At 39.0% G+C, this 19,391-nt stretch overlaps 1 protein-coding gene across 1 annotated transcript; it reads right to left on the minus strand.

The window, feature by feature from the left end:
* Positions 1 to 335: 335 nt before the first annotated feature.
* ATP6V0D2 (ATPase H+ transporting V0 subunit d2) lies at positions 336 to 19,164 on the minus strand. The gene is made up of 8 exons (XM_009910489.2): positions 19,035 to 19,164; positions 13,352 to 13,523; positions 11,287 to 11,465; positions 8,416 to 8,495; positions 6,404 to 6,481; positions 2,550 to 2,726; positions 1,129 to 1,206; positions 336 to 636 (listed from the first exon to the last, which is right to left on the minus strand). Exons 1-8 carry the CDS (start codon positions 19,162 to 19,164, stop codon positions 475 to 477), a joined length of 1,056 nt encoding a protein of 351 aa, XP_009908791.1. The 3' UTR covers positions 336 to 474.
* Positions 19,165 to 19,391: the final 227 nt, after the last annotated feature.

Genomic DNA, 19,391 nt, shown 5'->3' on the forward strand with positions numbered 1-19,391 from the left:
AACCCTAAAGTTTCTCTCTTCTTTGTGTATTAAGTCCTTCATACAGTCTTGATTGCCATGAAGAAGGCGTGAACTGTAAGAGGGGAGTGGAATTTAGTTTGCCCTTTGAGAAAAGCATTAATTCAGAATTAAGCCATTAAATTGCTTTTCAAGCACCATTGATACAAAGCTTACTTCCACAATAGAGAAAGAATATGTATGTAAGATGTTGCAGGGAGGTTTTATTGATCAATTAAATTAAATGGAAATGGAAAACAAATCTACCAAAAAAATGTATGAATAAGCCAATAACATTTCCTTATAACACTTTTGTATCTCTAATTGCATTGCTTTTTCTTACACTGCTGTATATTAGGAAGATTATTAATACATTTCAAGTCAACTAATAAGAATTTACTTTTGAAAGAAGATTTTTCTTCTTTTCTGTGCCATAATGCATCTGTTCAGACATTGTAGGCTTATACATTCTCAGCTCTAGAAAATTGGAATGTAGTTGTTAATTTTGGTTCTGTGTCTCTGTGAAATACATTCAGCAATCCATACAATATTCCTGCATTCTTGTTCCTTTAGCTTTACATAGGCATAAAACACTCCAAAATGAAACTGATTGTTGAATGCAAGCACATTCAGTTTCACCTGTTGGGAAAAAAAACACACAAAACAAGTGTTATAACAAAGTATTAAAGAAGGCAAATGTGGTTTCTATATGGTAGCTTTCATCAAGAAAGGAGTCTCTTGGGTGTAAACATAATTGAAATGTCATCTGTGGATTAATTCTGGTAATAGACTACAACAAAATTACAGGTAAGGAGAGGACAGTGGTGAAATACCTTCTTCACTAGACTCTTCAAAAGACATTTCATTAAGCAGTTTACATGAGATGGCTTTCAAATAGGCTGTCAGGGTTGGCAGTTCCATAAGTGGTTTTCAGAAGAATATCCTGGGATTAATTTAATTTAAAAAAGTAAGTCCCTCTATTTTGCTTCAGACAGATGTTGACAGTGTTCTTGAACACAAAGCTGAATCATTCACTATAGTACAATCAAAAACCTAGTATCTTATTCTTTTTTAAATGTTATTCCAGGTGGACAACTTTCAGTTTGATATTTTAAGGTTAGAAGCTCTTACCTCATGTTCAAAAAATGCATCTTCTAGTGTCTTTTCTCCTGTGCCACTCCCTACTCCTTCAAACACAGCCTTGTATTCCTAAGAGCATAGACAACCACCCAATGGAAGTAAGGTACTTTTGCATTCTGTGCAGCACAGCTACTTTACATTACTTTGTTAATTTATCTATGTTAAGTAATTTTTCAGTACAGAAGAACTCATGTATAGATTACAGTTCCACATAAATCAAAGCTTAAAAGCATATAGTCAGTAAAAGAAAGAAAAATCACATTTATTCTTGTGCTTCTTAGCATAATTTCCTACAACTTAGAGTAATTTCCTGAAGGCACTAAAAGAGACTTATTGTAGGATGAACACGACCTTGCACTCCTTTGGGCAGAGAGCACTGAAATTATTGTACAAATAGTATCTGTCAGAGACAGAACTGTAAATGGAGCCAAAACCCTGCACTCCAATCCTCACTTGGCTGGTCATTTTATTTCCAGTAGTCAGCTGGATTTGTTTTATCTGCATTAATATTGTATCTAAATCCATTAGTCATCCTGGAATATTCTGCACAGATATATCCAAGTTAATTTTTTACATCTCACATTTTTGTGTAATTTGCTTCTCTGTGTGTTTGTTTTGGTTTTCCTATGAAGTAGCAGTGCAGTATAGGTCTAGTACAGTGGTTCCCACACTCATCTAACTATTCCACCATGACATGAATAGACATTCTCTGCCATGGTGAAACACGCTTCCAGCATTCTGCTTATGCAGAAGAACAGATGTGCATCTCCAGCTTTGTTTCTTCTGTGGAAAAAGGAACAAACTAGGCCTCATTTTTGCTTTTCTGTATCTGCTTGGAGGTAGCTTAACTATTATAGGTAGAGTAACACAGTTAATTCATAGAGCAAGTGCTGCAGCTTGATTCATCTTTAATAGCAGCATTAGTCACATCAATATTAACAACTTCATCTACTTCTCTAATTCAGTCAGTTATTTAGACAAAACTTTTCAGAAGGGCATTTACACGGTACACTAGCAATAAACCAGGACTGCACTCATCCTTGACATGAATTGTTTGGTCAGCACATATTAAAATGACTTACACCTTTGCTCCAAAATCTTAGAGGCAGCATCTAAAAAGTGAAACTCAGTTTGGGGAGGGTTAATGAAGGAGTTAGGGGTTTGTTTACTAGAATGTGATTTGGTCTTATTTAAATATCACTATAAGAGGAACTTTGTATCACACTAATAATGTCTTTACATGAAAGGCCATCCCACATCTTTGTGGGGTCTTTTGTGTCTTTGCTGATTTTTTTTTCTCTCTCTCAAAAATGTTTTCACTTATGTGAATACTCTTTTAAAAAATTGCTGACACCAGGAGATGTTGGGTGTTTATGTTTTGGCTTTTTGGTTTAAGAAACGAGATCACGTACTGCATAGTAATCGGCAACACACTTCACTTGCTCGTAGTCATCTGCATTGGCCAACAGGTGTAAGCCTTCTGGGTACAGTTTTCCACAGGTTGGATACAGCTTCTCCCGGTCATCTTTGCTCAGCTCAGTGCCAAATGAATTAATGGTGATGATAAAGGCACGTCTGTCTGCCTCAAACTTAATATACAAAACAAAGAATAATAAAGACATGTTAGCAGAGATCTCATTCCAAATTAGGGTGGAGATATGGGTTATTTTCAGTATGCTAAAAAAAGGGGCCTGCAGAGTATTGGAAGCATACCTTATTTTAAAAGTTGCAAATCCTTATTTGCAAATACATGTTAAATTTTAGCTAGAAAATCAAACAGGGTTTTGCAAGCACAGCTTTTATTCCTTGATTTTCTGTACTGAAAATATCATCTCTGATACTCTTTTCCCTATTTAGTTACCCAGGTGTTGACAACAAAAAGTCTCTACACGTACCATTATGAAGCTATGAAATAATACTGCTATTATTTTTTATTGTTATTAATAATACAGGAAAGGACTCAGAATCAACAATACTATTCAGGGGTAATTCAGAGTGCTGTTGGGAGTAAAGTTTGAATGGAAATTCTGGGGAAAAAATAAAAATAGTTTCTGACTGCATGTATTTAGAATAGAATAGAATAGAATAGAATAGAATAGAATAGAATAGAATAGAATAGAATAGAATAGAATAGACCAGGTTGGAAGAGACCTTCAAGATCATCACGTCCAACCCATCATCCAGTACCATCTAATCAACTAAACCATGGCACCAAGCACCCCATCAAGCCTCTTCCTAAACACCTGCAATGATGGCAAGTCCACCACCTCCCTGGGCAGCACATTCCAATGGGCAATCACTCTCTCTATGAAGAAATTTTTCCTAACATCCAGTCTAAACTTCCCCTGGCACAGCTTGAGACTGTGTCCTCTTGTTCTGGTGCTGGTTGCCTGGGAGAAGAGACCAGCTGCCTCCTGTCTACAACCTCCCTTCAGGTAGTAGTAGAGAGCAATAAGGTCCCCCCTGAGCCTCCTCTTCTCCAGGCTAAGCAATCCCAGCTCCCTCAGTCTCTCCTCATGGGGCTTGTGCTCCAAACCTCTCACCAACTTCGTTGCTCTTCTCTGGACATGTTCCAGCAAGTGAACATCTTTCCTAAACTGAGTTTAATAATGTGGAAGGTGCTGTTTACTTGGCAAGTTAAAGTTTTCAGTGTTTCAAGTAACAGTTAATGCATAGAATCACAGGCTGTATTTTTTCCTCCAGGTTTGGATGCCTGTAGGATCTCTATTTCCCCTGCAGCAGCAGACTGAAAGTCATCCTGATGTCTAGATCTGAGGTTGTTCTTCTGTACAGGGCAAAATTTCATGTGACATTCTTACAGTGTGAATTAAAAATTTAATCCTAAACAAATATGATCTTACTCAGTTGTGTCTAATTTAAATGTTCTTCTGTTTGGAGATCTAAATTGACTCTGGTTGTTTGGGGGTTTTTTCATTCGTTACGTGTATGTTGCAAGAACAGCAGGGCCCTTGCTAATTGCAGGGATTGTGCAGGAAAATCTTTCAGGTGAAGCCTATACAGTACACACATTTCAGGCAGATTGCAACATTTCTGATGCTGTGTATTTTTGAACTACTTCAAGCACAAAGGTGCACTTTGGTGTTGGATAATAAGTCTGCAGTTGCAACACAGTTCTACAACTTTAGCAGTTGAGTGCATATTCATAGATCCTCCTCCTGTGTACTGGAACACAATGTAACAAGGACCCAGATGCCCTCTGGCAGTGACTTCAGAGTAAGAAAAATGAGTAAACAATAGAGAAATAAGTGTGCTTGAAAAGATTTTTAGCTAATGAGTAACTGGGTGAAATATCATAAGCCTTATTAAAACAAACAGGCTTATCAGCTCTAGTGAAGCTAGATTGGGTTCTAACTTGTTAAACCCGCATAGAATTTAGCTGTTAGATTTGTAATATTTGGGTAAAAAGCATGCTCAGATGCAACTGCAGCTAATGCCAGCAGGAAATTTGCAGTATTAGCCCCATCCATACAGAACACTTAGTTCATCGCATCATTGGCACAAGAGATTCTCCAGAGTTACTTGTTGACTTGGGCCATTTAATTGCTGCAGGTAGAGGTGAATTCACAGGATGGCCATTTCTTAAGTGCTTTAGTTTCCATAGAAGAAGCTCAAGTGGCATGTCTGCTGCTTGAGAATGACTGTGGGGCCCTTACAGCTGCAGTGCAGTCCTGCATTTTCTGGCCAGAATCAGAGTTAAGTATGCATTGTTTGTTGTCCATGGTGGAAGAAAGATCATCAGTACTTTTAATGTGGAAGGTTGGCACTGTGACTGGTGGCCAAGGAGCTGGGTAGCTACATACCTCAGCCTCATTTTGACAGGGTCAGGTTGTTAGTCTTACATATAAGATTACAGAATAAATAGGAAGTATTCTCATGAATAATTAAACTTTGCCTTTTTGTGAATTCAGCCATTAACAATCTGCTGTCTGTGTGTGTCTTCAGATCATTAAAATGTCATAGAAAAAGAAATCTTCTACAGAAAAAGTTTATCCTCCTAGCTGATTGACACTAGATAGGGATTTTAAAGAAGCTTATCATAGACCAAACTGTTACCGCTGATATAAAGAGAGTTTTGCAACATGCTTAAACTAACAGTGGTAAATAATCTGTTCTCAGCATGAATTTCTAGCTAAAAATGAACTTTCTAAAAAATCTGAATCAGCTGTGGAAAATGTCTTTCCCTCTGCCAGCCAATCTCCTGATTTTATGTCTTTTCAGAACACAATAGTCAAAATACTTAATTACTAGTCAATTTAAGTTGATTAAGAATATTTTATTTAGAACATAAACTGAAATATTGTGTTCTAGTTAAATAAAATATGAAATATAATTTTCTTTTAGGATATTCTTTTGAAAGATGTAATTTAGGCTCGTTCTTTCTTCAGGAGTGAGCTCCCAGAGTTATCTCTCTCCTATAACACAAACTTTTAGTGTGATGTCATAGAAGCTCAGTGGATTTTGTTCAGTTTCCAGGGTGTAAATTCTGCTTGTCCACAAAGAAAAGACTCCTGGAAACAAATGGGTAATCTGGTTACCAAACTCCACAGAGAATTGTGATAAAACATGAGGAGAGGGAACCAAAAAGAGATGGATGCTGAGAATTCAATCTTAGGAATTTCTGCATCTTCTCATGTAATAACTGATACCAAAAATATCATTCACTATGATGCAGGTATGCTTTGGGAAGAAGAATGTTAGATATTTTGTATGTCATGGAAAAAATAACTAATAAACTTTTCTCAGTAGAGATAAAAATAAAACACAGACTTGGAATTTCTGTGGGATGCTAATTCCAAAAGTCACTCAACTCTATCTTCAACCATTCATTTTCAGAGAAGAGAAAACAAACATAATGGTGCTATAATGCTTGAAGATTATTGATTAGTAAACACACAGTAATGCCAGATCTTAGCTGTCCCAAATTTAGCTCTTCTACATGGTACTGAAAAATGCTAAAGGGCAACAATTTGAGATTGGCGTTCTGCTCTCTGTTACAGAAAAGTATTATCTGAGCCAAACTCCTGCCTGGTAATAGATGAGCTGCTTCTTGACTCAAGAGGTAAAAGTCATCCTAGACTGAAGTCTTCATTACATCTTAGAAAACCAGTTTTTAATCAGAGGAGAAGCAAACATGTGACAGAGAACTTTGCAAATGGACAAAGAAGGAAAGGGAAAAAATTGAAGTAAGCTAATTATGAAAATAGAGTGGAGTACTTTCATATACAAAGACTGAATTTTTTCTTACCTCGAGAATAGGTCTCATTATTTCCGCTGTAGTACCACCTTGCTTTTCACAAAACTTATAAAATGCCTCAAGGTAAGACTACATGAAAGAAGAGGAGAAATATTTTAAATGCTGCATAAGACCTGGACCTGCACCACAGAGTCATGAACCTAATTTTTAAATATTTCCATGAATTTTGATCATTCTATCTATGACTTTAAATTCCAGTCTGTGCTTAATTTTGTTGCCGTATTAGAAATTGAAATAGTAGCATGCAAATATCTTGTTGTTACAATATGGGTTCAAATGCTTTCAAAAATTCCTAGAGGACAAATATTATGTTTTCTTTGCTCTCAGAAGAACTTCTTGAGCTCCATTGAACTTCTACTATGTAATAAGCAGATGGCTGAAGAAAAGTCTGCATTTACAGTGTGGAGGAGGGGATTTGGGAATATGCCAGGGCTATTGGGCCAGCACTATGAAGATACACATGCTAATCCCTGCTGCTCTGCCCTAAACCCTGGATTAGAATAGAACAGCACACAAAGCTTCTGTAATACTGGTCTGCAGAGCCCTCTGGTCTATTAAGGATACTGGCCTCTGTACTCATTTCAAAAATACTTATGCAGGAAGGCCCCTAAATATCTCAGAGATGCTGTTCCCTCTACCTCTCTGTCCCCCAAAATACTGTCTTAGGGAGCATTCACATTATCCAAATGCATTTGCTACAATTTCACACAATCTTGTTAAAAGAAGCTGTCACTAGCCATGCAATTAAGTGAATTTTGAGTAAAGGCATCTCAAGGGAGGTCTGCTACATGGGATTGTGCATTAGGCTCTGTATAATGCTATCTGATAGTAAATATTAAACATAATTGATCACATAGACAGCTGTAGCATAGGAGAGATGTTATATTAATAATTTAGATGTTTTTGCAGAATAATCCTCCAATACTTGTAAGAGTGAGAAGAAAAACAAAAAAACCCCACAAAACCCCACAAACAAACAAACAAACAAACCAACCCCAAACAAACAACACACGCACAAAAACCCCTCCAAAACAAAACCAAATGACCCCCAGAAAGCAGATCTGGTAAGTGTAAATACACAGTCATTCAGACAGGATGCAAGAATCAAATCTGCAGGTTATCAAATGGAAAAGAAGTGGCTAATTTAGAAAGACTTGGAAGAATTAAAATCCTTGGCATAACTGATGTAGTTTTGAATGAGAGGAAGTAGCAGAATCTTTAAGAATTAAACATTGTCTTTGGAATTTATAAATATCCTTCATAAGACAAACTGAAGAATTTCTTTTCTTTCACCCTAATAGGAATAGTTCCCACAGTCTGGGGCACCCACTGCCAAAGAAAGATAAATAAAAGAGAATTTGGAGAGGATGTGCCAGGAGGAGCCATTAATGGAATGAAATATGTATGCCCTTTAAAAGAGACCATCCTCAGAGTACTGACCTGTGTGCTAATGTTTGTGAAGTGCTTTGAAAATCCAAGGCACATGTTAGATTCATATCTCTACAGCAGTGTGCTGTAGCAATGATAAAGATAATTTAAAAAGAAAGAAAATTGTACAGAAGCCTTAAGGAAAATGAAAGTGTTAGACTCAAAGGAATTAGGCCTTTCCAAATCACATCTGCCTTTTATATATAAAAATAAATGTTAGCCAAAAGCCTGTCCAGGCTCATTTAGGAGCTAACAGTTCTGTGACATTTGGTGCATAACTGAGTTATTCATAAACAAATGGATCTGAATATTAGCCTGATGTCTAAAGCCTTTTCATTAATGAGATATTAAATTAGAATTTGGAGGCAGACCTAAAAACTCTCCAAACAGTGAAGCAGAAATGAAAGGAGCTGGATTTGATTCCTGTACTTGTCATCAACCAGGTGACCTTAGACAGCTTGCTTTATCTCACTGTACTTCTGTTTCCTTATCCATAAAACAGGGTTAATGACACTGCCCTCTTCTGAGACACTTTGAAAACCCCCAAACATTATCATTATGTTGCAAGAACTTGCCTTGTACAGTTTGTTGCGCATTATTTCTATGTTCATTTCATCCAGGTCATTTTCAGACAAGCAGTCTTGAAAGAAAGCAGCTGAAAGCAAAGTTTATTATTTTGAAGTACAAATCTACATGCTGATAATATGCATCACTTGTCTATTGCCATTCACCAGTGTGCAAGCAAGGATCTTAGGTTTCTGTTGTACAAGAGGGAGTGATATAACAGAGAGGAAGAGAAATCCTCTTGATTTCCCCCTTATCCTCCTACTCCCTGCTCTTTAATGAGAATATGCTGTGAGGCGAATCAATCAGTGCTCTGGCCAGAGTCCACATCTCCAGAGAAAATCAGATGAGAAATGCTAATGAAAGCCTTAATCTTCCCTGAAGTATATGGTCTGGGCATTAGGGAGATTTTCTAGTGAGAAACATGAAAGATAATTTTGGCCTTAAATCATGCAGGTATTCAGCAATTGTGAGAAAGAACCCTCTTTCCTATTTTGCCTCTTCTTCTTTGGCTTTGTCTGTAGTGGAATAAAGACACCAAGTCTCCACTAGTAATGAGCACAAACTTTGACCCTGATTCCATCTATGATTCCAGGTTCCCTGCAGAACTGGCTGAAGAGCAAGCTTTAGAACAGGAGGCAAAGGATGAATTTTATTTGTGCAACTGGACTGCTTAAAAATATTGTGTTCATAACCACCACAAGTATGCCAGTCACTCACTGTTCCTAAGATATGCCAGTGGGGCAGATCAGTGCTTTATGACATAGTGTGGCCTCCAACAGTGGCAATGGAAGATGTGATCCTGGCCATGTTTTGTGGTCTTCTCCTATTTTGACTCTTCCAGCATTCAGATTTGGATGAGCAGCATTCCCCTTATTAACTCTTTGTAGATCCATTGCCCATGACTTTGTCTTTTAAAAGATTTGATAATACTTTCTCCTTACTCTTTAGCAAAAAAAATTACTCTTTAGCAAAAAACTCTTTAGCAAAAAAATTTAGTACCAGCTGTGTAAAAAGCTTGTTTAACTTTATCTGGTCTTGTGAGTGTTTGGATTCTGATGGAATTTGGTCTTTTAAAAGATTTGCTAAGCAGCACTTTGTAGCTCACTGTGGACAAACAATTGTCCTCAGGAGTTTGTAAACATTGTCCATGTCTTTCTGCCTTGTCCTTTCTAAACTGGAGTTCTGCCTGTGTCTGTCTGCACATGGCAGCACTATCTGCTTGTTCATTTTAGCTGTCCTGCCCTCTACCTTCTCTGATTTCACTGCATGGGGTGCCAGTGCCCGGGCGCAGGCAGCAGAAGGCTGCTGGGTGGCCTCTGTGAGGGGAGGCTGTGCCAGACAGCAAATTCTACCTGGCTGCAACAGACCCACCACAGGACACAGCTGAGCCCCTCAGCCAAGACGGTGTCACCTCAGGGGAAATATATTTAAGAAAGGGGGAAAAATGCAGCATTCAGAAAGGGGGAGGGAAAAAAATGTTGATACACAGCAAAGGGAACTCCACGGCTGGAGAAGGAGAAGTCACCTCATGGCTCTGGAGCAGGTACTTCCTGCTACCTGCAGGGAACATACGCTGGAGCAGATACTCCTTGTGAGCTGCAGCCAGTAGAGAACCCACTCTGGAGCAGAGAATCAGTGTGAGGAGCAAGGAGCAGCAGAGAAAATCCACTATGAACTGACTGTAAACTTCCCTCCTTGTGCTGCCCATTGGCTCTCCAACAGGATTGAGTACAACTGCAGTGATAACAAAGGGGTACAGGAGAGGAATTTGGAGTGAAGGAGTGGCAAAGCAGGAAGGAAAATTGTTTTCCATGAGTGTGCAAATGTTTCTTTCTTTTCTGTTTGTTTCCTAATGCCTGGATCAATAATTAATTATACATTTATTAATCAACAACAAATCAAGTTAATTTTCCCCAAGTTTGGTCTGGTTTGCCTGCAACAGTACTCCATAGGTGACCTCAACCCCCAAGATCCCTTATTCTCCTGTTTTCTCTCCACAATGCACTGAGGGTGGGGAGTCAGGGAGTGATTGGTTGGTAGTTTGGTTCCTGTCTAGGGCCAACCCACCCCTCCTTCCTGAGAAGCAGAACCCAAAACAACTCACAGTACTCAAGATGACATGCAGTAGTTTCATATATGTTCAAACCAATCCAGTTCCATCTTATTTTCTGTACTCATCCCAGAAGTCCCCCACAGCTTGTTAGTTTTTGTTTGTGTTGCATGCTGTAGCACACTGAGCAGTTTCATCCCAATTTCAGAATGAGACATTCCCAAGCCTCATTCTAATTTGCTTTTAGATTTAATTCTTCAAAACAGCAACTTCCTTTGTGTTTGAATCATGCCCAAATACCAAGAGGAAATCTAGGTTCCACTGCCACATCTAATATTTATGAATAACTGCCTGCATCTGGATCCGTAGGGAGGGATCAGCAAGATTTCCTCTTAGATTTTTTTATTGTAGATAGCAACTGAGATGCTCTAAATCAGTGTCTGCTTTCAGTATAAAAGATGCCTATAACACTTCTTGAATAGCATGTTTTCCTTGTGTCTGCTCCCTAAGGTTGATACAGAAGCTGTTAATAAATGTTAGAAAATGGCCTGTACACCATTTCAAAAGCTTATCACAGTATCACCAAGGTTGGAAGAGACCTCAAAGATCATCAAGTCCAACCTATCACCCAAGACCTCATGACTAGACCATGGCACCAAGTGCCACGTCCAATCCCCTCTTGAACACATCCAGGGATGGTGACTCCACCACCTCCCTGGGTAGCCCATTCCAATGACAAATTACTCTTGTTATGAAAACTTAGATATTCCTAATGATACAGGACTAGTTGTTTCAAGAAGCAAAGAAAGAAGTCATTTAATGTTCCTACCTAATGGTGTGTCAACCAAAATTGCATTGAACAGTTCGGTGGGGTTTGAGGCAATGCTGACTGCTTCCATTTGCTCAAAGCTCCCCAGTGGATGGCACTTGGGAACAAGTTCAGCTATGGGCCGCTGGTGTAAAGTGCCAGTTATTAAAAGAATTACATTGTCAATCATATAGCTGTATCTGTAAATGAAAGAAAAAGTAAAACAAATGTATCTTTATAATGAATTTTCCTTGAAAAAAACCCAACAAACATAAGATTTTTGAAATTTGATAATAAGACTAAAGTCAAAACAGGCCACAATACTTGTAGGTTTGTGTATTCACTCTGTATCAATCTCTCATGAAAACCAAACAGAAGGTTTTAAATAGCAAGTGGGTAACACAGTCCCAGTTTTAAACCACCTGACTCATTTGGAAAAAGAAACTTTTAAAGAAGGGGTAACTGAAACTTGAATATAATGAGCTTAACAGCCGTTAAATATAGATTCACTATAATAGGAGACTATGAGTGGTATCAAAAAATAAATCACCTGCACTAGCAGCTTCTCTACTTTGGGATTTTGTTATTTCATGTAGGCCACCTGGACAGAGAAGAAATTCATGGGAACTCAGCATTAAAACTGCAGAGTTCATGCAGATAGACCAGTCTTAAGATTTTCTTCTCACTCGTCTTTAAACATTCTCCCAAAAGGAAACTGAGAACAGCTTCTCACTGATTCCTTCTTTGCTGCTAAAAATTTTCTTTTCAGTTGAAGTTTTCTATTGGCTTCTTACTACTTTTACTGTCAGGGAGGCCAATAAGAGTTTTATCAGCAGCTTGGGAAAGCTATTCCCTTAGAATAGTTCCGAGTGCTTATGACAGTCTTCAGCTTATGCTGTTGACTCAGAACACAGCTAGAGACATACAGAGATTAATATGATCTCACACTAAAGTTGTGAGGGGGCTTCAGGATCTGGGGAAATGTAGTTCAATTATTTTTTTGAGTTCAGTATCTTAATCTAGCATCTCCACTATTAAAAAGAAATGTGTGTGCATACACATGCATACATGCATGTCAACCAGTGTGAGAAAAAAGCTGCCATCATTTTAATATTTTCCCTTTTATTTCCCTGACTCAAAATGTAGACACTGTATGCCTACAGCTTACAGCTGTCCTAGGGCAGTCTTTAAGATCCTTTTGATGTAGTAGCCTAAAACTGGTCAGCTACAAGTTAAAATAAAGAAAAGAAAGAATAATGGTATTTTATTGTGTTGTTAATGCTCCTTGAAAGTAAGTCAAACAGCCTCATGTTCCTGTAATAGCATATGAAAAAGATGAAATCAAGAGGAATAAACAATTAGGTAAAATACCCTGCTGGCATTTCACTAGTCCATGTTGTTACACTACTATGAGGCAAACCTCTGGTTTTAAATTTAAGCCATTAATTTACAAGTTTTACCTCTTTATGATTTTATTAATATATCAGAACCTGTCTCTTTGTCTGGCATCAAACACTACTTGACTTTCAAAATAAGCTTTTTGGATCTAAGTTTCTTGCAGCATGCAACTTAAGTCCTTCTGTTTTCAGTGTTCACTGGTATAAAAATTATGTAGGTGTATTGTGTCTTGTCTTTCCCCCTTCAAGTCTAGAACTTGACACATGCCTAGGAATTGAAACACTGCTCTGTACATCATGAAATTGCTAATCTTGCATGAGCCACCTCCACAAATTAAGGTTTGCAAGTTCTCTGACTGAAATGGTATTTGAATATGATAAACATTTTTCCTCAACTCCTCCTCCCACTCCTCCTACCACAATATACAGAAAAACTCTGGGTTTTGGTCTCTAAAATAAGTGGTTGCAAAGACAACTCTTTTCATACTTATATATCTATATCTATCTATGTATCTATTTATCTATCTATCTATCTACACATACTCACGTTCCCCCAGAAGTTATATTAGTAAAGAGGGCACGCCAATGTTGCAGTACCCAAATAATTTTGCTATTTTAGAAACTTAATAGAAATGTGAGTACAATACAGTTCCACTGCTTTAACTTCTCCCTGGGCTGACATTACTTACGTGATAAAATTCAGGAAAGTGGCGAGCGGCTCAAAAGCATGGTTTCTAAAGTAATGAAATTCTGTGAGTAGTTTTGCTTTCAGTTTATCATCAATGGTGGAAATAGTGAGAGGGCCAGTTTCATTAGCCAGGAAGTTGCCATAGTCTGTAGTCTGTAGATGCAGCTTCAGATCTGGAATTAGATTCAAGGAAGAGTATGAGAATAAACCGTCCTATTGTCTACAAACCATCTGTGTTAATATCTTAAATTTTCATATGAAACATTTAAAATCTCTGGTAAGACTATAATCTTATGTTATCAGGCTGCCTGAAAAGAGGAGACAACACATCTTCCCTGGCTCAAACTCTGGGCTCCACATGGCTTCTTCAGTGGAGCACTTGAAAGGGTAGAGTTACGATCTTAGCATTTCTGGTTTGGCTTTGATTTATGGCTGCAGCTACCAGATCCTAAGAAGCTGTTCCAGGAAGTTGGGTTATCATGACATATTCTGTCTGAGCTCCCAGCCATGGTAGCTGAAGAAAATGAGTTGATTAGACAACAAAGTTGAAAGAAGCTTTCATAATATCACAGAATTAATTTGACAGATTCCCTCTGCTAACCATTCTCCACCAGGAGGCAAAAGTAGGAATCCAAATCAGTTCTTATGTTCAAAGCAGTTTAGCATTTCCTTTCAGAAAAGCCCCTGCTATGCTGCATAATTGTGTTCAAAAGCTGTAATTAAAATTACAGTAAATTATAGATTGGAGTAATTTTTTATGTGGTTTGGCCATTTGATTAGATTTCCAGATAAAATCTGACTGAAACAAGAGTGTACCTGTAAGGGAAGTTAATACACAGTTAGCGAGGTGTGTATTTATAAGCACAGTAATTACTCTTTCCTCATGCCTGTACTGTGTTAGTATGTAATCAGGATGCCTACAGTGAGACTCAAGGCATTGTGAATTCAAACTCCTACATCTAGTGCTCTTTCTGACACAGATGATCCTCAGTTTTCTGTGCAGTTTGGCTGCCGCTTGAGCTCATTTTAGCAATTGCAGCATCATAGAATAGGTTGGGTTGGAAGGGACCTTTAAAGGTCATCTGGTCACCCAACCCCTCTCCAATGAGCAGGGGCATCTTCAGCTAGATCAGATTGCTTGGAGCCCCGTCCAACCTGACCTTGAATGCTTCCAGTCTCTCTGAGTGACCTGTGCCCATGTTTCACCACCCTCACTGTAAAAATTTTCTTTCCTATAGCTAGATTGAATTCTTTTAATTTAAAATCATCACCCCTTGTCCTATTGGAAAAGGCCCTGATAAAAAGTTTGTCCCCATCTTTCTTATAAGCCCCTCCTTTAGGTGTTCTAAGGCCACAATAAGGTCTCCCTAGATCTTCCTCATGGCTGAACAGCCCCAACTCTCTCAGCCTCTCCTCATAGGAGAGGTGCTAGTTTGGACTTGCTCCAACGGGTTCACATCTTTCTTGTACAGAGGACTCCAGTGCTAGACACAGCACTCCATCTGGGGTCTCACCAGAGCAGAGGGTCATAACCCCCTACCTTAACCCACTGGCCATACTTCTTTTATTTCAGCCCAGGATACAGTATTGCAAGAACCTGAACACGTGGCATTTTGATGAGCTCCTCACTTTGATAGCCAGCTACTCCATATTCATTTAGACTGTTATTTCAGCCACCGTATGCTGGCATGTCTGGGATCTGGCATGTTAAGCCAACCTATTTCAGTGATGTTAGTGGGAGCATACCTGCAGTGCTTGTTCTTCTGTGACCTAGTCTGCCTTCTTGAGACCATTTGTTTTTCCATCATATAAGGAAGCAAGGAAAGAATAAAACACCAAATATAACAATGTCCACCCCATATTCTACTTCAAAGACTGTCGGCAGAGTTCCTCTGGGGATCCCATTCCCCTGAAACAGCTGATGACATGGGGCCAAACTAGCAGCATTCCATGTTGCAGTTTTCAGCCAGTGTTGCAGCCCACAAGATAGTTCTATGGAAATTATAAATCAAACAAGCCCAAATGGATGTTTGGGTAAGGCTGGGAGTCTCTTCTTTCTGTGTGACCCTAAATTGAGATGACACAGTGGTATCATAAATCAGTTAGCAGCATCAGTTGGGCAGAGTCCAACGGCATGAGATTTAACACATCCAAGTGCCGGGTTCTGCACATTGGCCACAGCAACCCCATGCAGAGCTACAGGCTGGGGTCAGAGTGGCTGGAGAGCAGTCAGGCTGAGAGGGACCTGGGGGTGCTGGTCGACGGTAGACTGAACATGAGCCTGCAGTGTGCCCAGGCAGCTAAGAGGGCCAATGGCATCCTGGCCTGCATCAGGAACAGTGTGGCCAGCAGGAGCAGGGAGGTCATTCTGCCCCTGTACACTGCACTGGTTAGGCCGCACCTCGAGTACTGTGTCCAGTTCTGGGCCCCTCAGTTTAGGAAGGATGTTGACTTGCTGGAACGAGTCCAGAGAAGAGCAACAAAGTTGGTGAGGGGTTTGGAACATAAGCCCTACGAGGAGAGGCTGAGGGAGCTGGGGTTGCTTAGCCTGGAGAAGAGGAGACTCAGGGGTGACCTTATTACTCTCTACAACTACCTGAAGGGAGGTTGTAGACAGACAGATGTTGGTCTCTTCTCCCAGGCAAGCAGTACCAGAACAAGAGGACACAGTCTCAGGCTGCGCCAGGGGAGGTTCAGGCTGGATGTTAGAAAAAAGTTCTATACAGAAAGAGTGATTGCACATTGGAATGGGCTGCCTGGGGAGGTGGTGGAGTCGCCATCACTGGAGGTTTTTAGGAGAAGACTTGACAGGGTGCTTGGTGCTGTGGGTTAGTTGCTTGGGCGGTGTTGGATTGGTGATGGGTTGGACGCGATGATCTTGAAGGTCTCTTCCAACCTGGTTTATTCTATGTATTCTATGTATTCTATGTATCACTTTTTCCTTTCCCTCTCACTCTTATGCTCACTCTGTAATTATCAAGCAGATGTAAAGCATTAACCTGCAGTTTTTCTTGTGGTTCTTCTGTACTGGCATTATGGTTTCCCCTCCAGAGATATCAAAACCACTTTGAAATTAAAAGGCCTTTTTGGTTCTATTTATAGGTTACTTGTAATGGTTTTGATTCTGTTTCACTTGTTTGTTTTAGCATATTTATAATATTTTCAACTTAGGCTACTTTCTGTGGTGTGGTGCTCTGCCAGAGTGTAGAATGGGGTAAATTTATTACCTTTTAATAGGAAGACATGAGCTGAAGGCACTATTAGACAAGCACAGTAGTAATACAACACAAATCCTTGTGCTGGATCTTTTAATTGGAAACAAAATACAAGGTATGCATAAAGCTCCATTTGTTTGTTGTTTTGAGATAAGGGTCTGTGTTTTTTAGTGCACTGTACACTCATGGTGCAAGTTCAGTATTACAGAATCCTGTACATGCAGAGAAATAAGTGTATTTAGCCTTCTGTACAAATCCAGTACTTCTCATATTTTTATTACTAATAAAGTATGTGGTTGATAACTAGTGGAAATCTGTTAGCTGTCTAAAAGCAGTAGAAAATGTTACAATGGAGAAAGGTGGAGCTAAAGAGAGAAAAAAGGGAAGTCATAGTGGGTAGCAGAGATATTCTTGTGAATGGGTTGGTGGAAGCTGCTGCTCCTGTTGCTGAGATAATTTCTTTGCTGAAATTGAATGAGCATTAGAAAAAAGGTTCAAAAAATAAAAGGGAAAATCGTTGCTCTTTCTACTGTAAATCTTACTTAGAAAAGTATTTTCTCTCCCTATTGTGATCTGTCTGTTGCATGCTCTTAACAATGTGGAAGGTTTATACATCTCAGAAATGTTTGCAGACTACTTCCTGTTTGAAAATACATTTCTTGTAGCATGACTTAATATTCAGATAGTTTTTCTTAACTGTTCCTGGCATGAGCAAGTATTTTTCTGGGAAGGGTGAGGGAAATCCCTTTTTCTTGTATATTTCTAAAAATATTTAAACCTGTATCTTTTTTCATCCTATTCATAAGTAACCAGGATTTTACTGTTGTGGTTTGTTGGTGGGGTTTGGGGGTTTTTTTGGGGTTTGTTTCATTCATGGAGCCTTTGGTGACATCATTTACTTACCTCCTCCACAAAGAAGGGTGGTGTAAGTGCAAGATTTCACTATTCTACCTTTTGTGTCTTTTATAGCTGTTTGAGGCTCTGACAGCTCTTTCTAAAGTCTGCATATTCACAGAGCAGGACTTTCTGACGTAAACAAATAAAATATAAAGAGACTATCTGAAGAGTCTAAGTTGCACAGATCACAACTGCTGGTACAAATAGGCTACAAAACTGTTGATTTTTGTCCAGCTGACATAAGGAATAGATTTCAATTCTCAGAGTGAGTGTAGACATGCATCCTGTGTGTCTCAATTGCCATTGTATGAAGTGGAGAGCTCATACAGCTTTCCATCTTATCACCTGAATTGGCTACATGCACTTGGTCCAGTTGAACAGTCCCTAGATCCCACTGACTGTACTGACAATCACTTCTTTAACTGTGAAAGGATCTTTAACCTTCTAAAAAGTGAACACTTACATGTATCTGTTTAAATGTAGTTGTTTTAATCTTCAGATGAAAGGCAAGCAACCTTCTCAGATATCTGTTGTTGTTATATTAATAGTTTAGACAGTCCCGAAAGTCCATTGTAATGGGAGGCATTAGGTTCTGTACTTCTCATTTTCCCAAAACCATTACTGCACACACAAAGCAACCAATACTTAAAACAGAGTGATCTTATTATTTCTCCTTGTTCATTTTCCAAATTAATCTAATATACTGTATATTATAGAAATGACTTCAGTGTATAATCATAATTTCTACTTTAGAGTCAAAGGGAGAAACTTTGTGTTCCCTTAGAAAGGTGATTATTTTTTTCTGCTTCATTTTTTCCTGCCAAGTGTCTGGAGGCATGTCATATGATTCTTTGTACAAGTCTGTCTTCATCAGGCTGTGACCAGTCTTGGCCACAGAAAAGTGTTTTGGAAACTAGTCTGTTTTCTCTTTATTACTGTGGCAAAGTCACCTTGAACAAAGCTTGTGGATTACTTCATTATCGCGGGGGGTGTGGGGGGTGGGTGTTGGTTTTTTCCCTTTCTTTCTTTTTTCCCCCTTAGGCTTCAGAATTGTTCAGTTTTATCTCTGTGAGGTCTAGTTTTCTCTTCCTTGTACACAGAATGTCCCCCCACTGCTGTAAAACTCATGAAGTAATAGAGCACTAAAATGATATCTTTTATAGACAAACCTGGAGCTAAATGGTAAGCTTTAAATAAGTCTTTGGGAACTGTTTTATCCAGCTGAAATGGCGATGAAACATTTCATCTGTGCTTGAGCAGTTCTATAGCTTGGTTAAAACCTGTGAGAAGATTACCAATTTCCATAGGAACTCTATGGATAAGATTCCCAAGCCTTATCAGTAACTAGAAAATCCCATCATCAGTATTGCTTTGCAAATGACAGTCTGTACAACCCTAGGGTAATTTCTGTGGAAAGCTATTAACTTAAATGTGAGAACAATTCTTCAAAGGGCATCAGAGTTATCTCTGGTTTTTAAGATAAGCTCTCAACAGTTCAGTCTTCTACCTTCCATCCTTCAAAGGTCTAAACATCACTATTTCTTCATAAATAAAACAAACCATCAGACTTACCTTCTAGTGTCTCACACTGTGCTAAATTGACATAGTCCGAGCTTGTCAAGATCCCAGCTTTGAACCCTCGGACCAGACCCTCCAGGTAGCCATGGTCCACATTAAAGTAGAACTCTGAGTATCCTGGCATGGAGAAAAAGAGATCTAATCTTTCTGCTGGATACTTGGTGATACTGAATATTTGCCACCAACTGTTTTCCTCCTCTTTGGAAGGAGTGACAAATAGTCACTGATTTCCTGACAGCCTATGATTGTGTTTTATCAACTGGTTTCTTCCTGTTTCTTGCTCCTAGGGTGGCTCCAGTATAGTTGATGCTTACACAATAGCCAGCCAGCAAATCCAACTCACTCCTGTCA

The sequence above is a fragment of the Dryobates pubescens genome, chromosome 14 (assembly GCF_014839835.1).
Source record: "Dryobates pubescens isolate bDryPub1 chromosome 14, bDryPub1.pri, whole genome shotgun sequence".
In the NCBI taxonomy this organism is placed as follows: Eukaryota; Metazoa; Chordata; class Aves; order Piciformes; family Picidae; genus Dryobates; species Dryobates pubescens.

Excerpts from the sequence above, each read along its gene's own strand:
- ATP6V0D2 (XM_009910489.2), bottom strand. The coding sequence starts at position 19,164 with ATGCCAGGATACTCAGAGTTCTACTTTAATGTGGACCATGGCTACCTG. Across the intron at positions 6,482-8,415 it reads TGCGCAACAAACTGTACAAG|TCTTACCTTGAGGCATTTTA; the intron begins GCAAGTTCTTGC and ends TCTTTCATGTAG. Across the intron at positions 2,727-6,403 it reads TAATGAGACCTATTCTCGAG|TTTGAGGCAGACAGACGTGC; the intron begins GTAAGAAAAAAT and ends TTGTATATTAAG.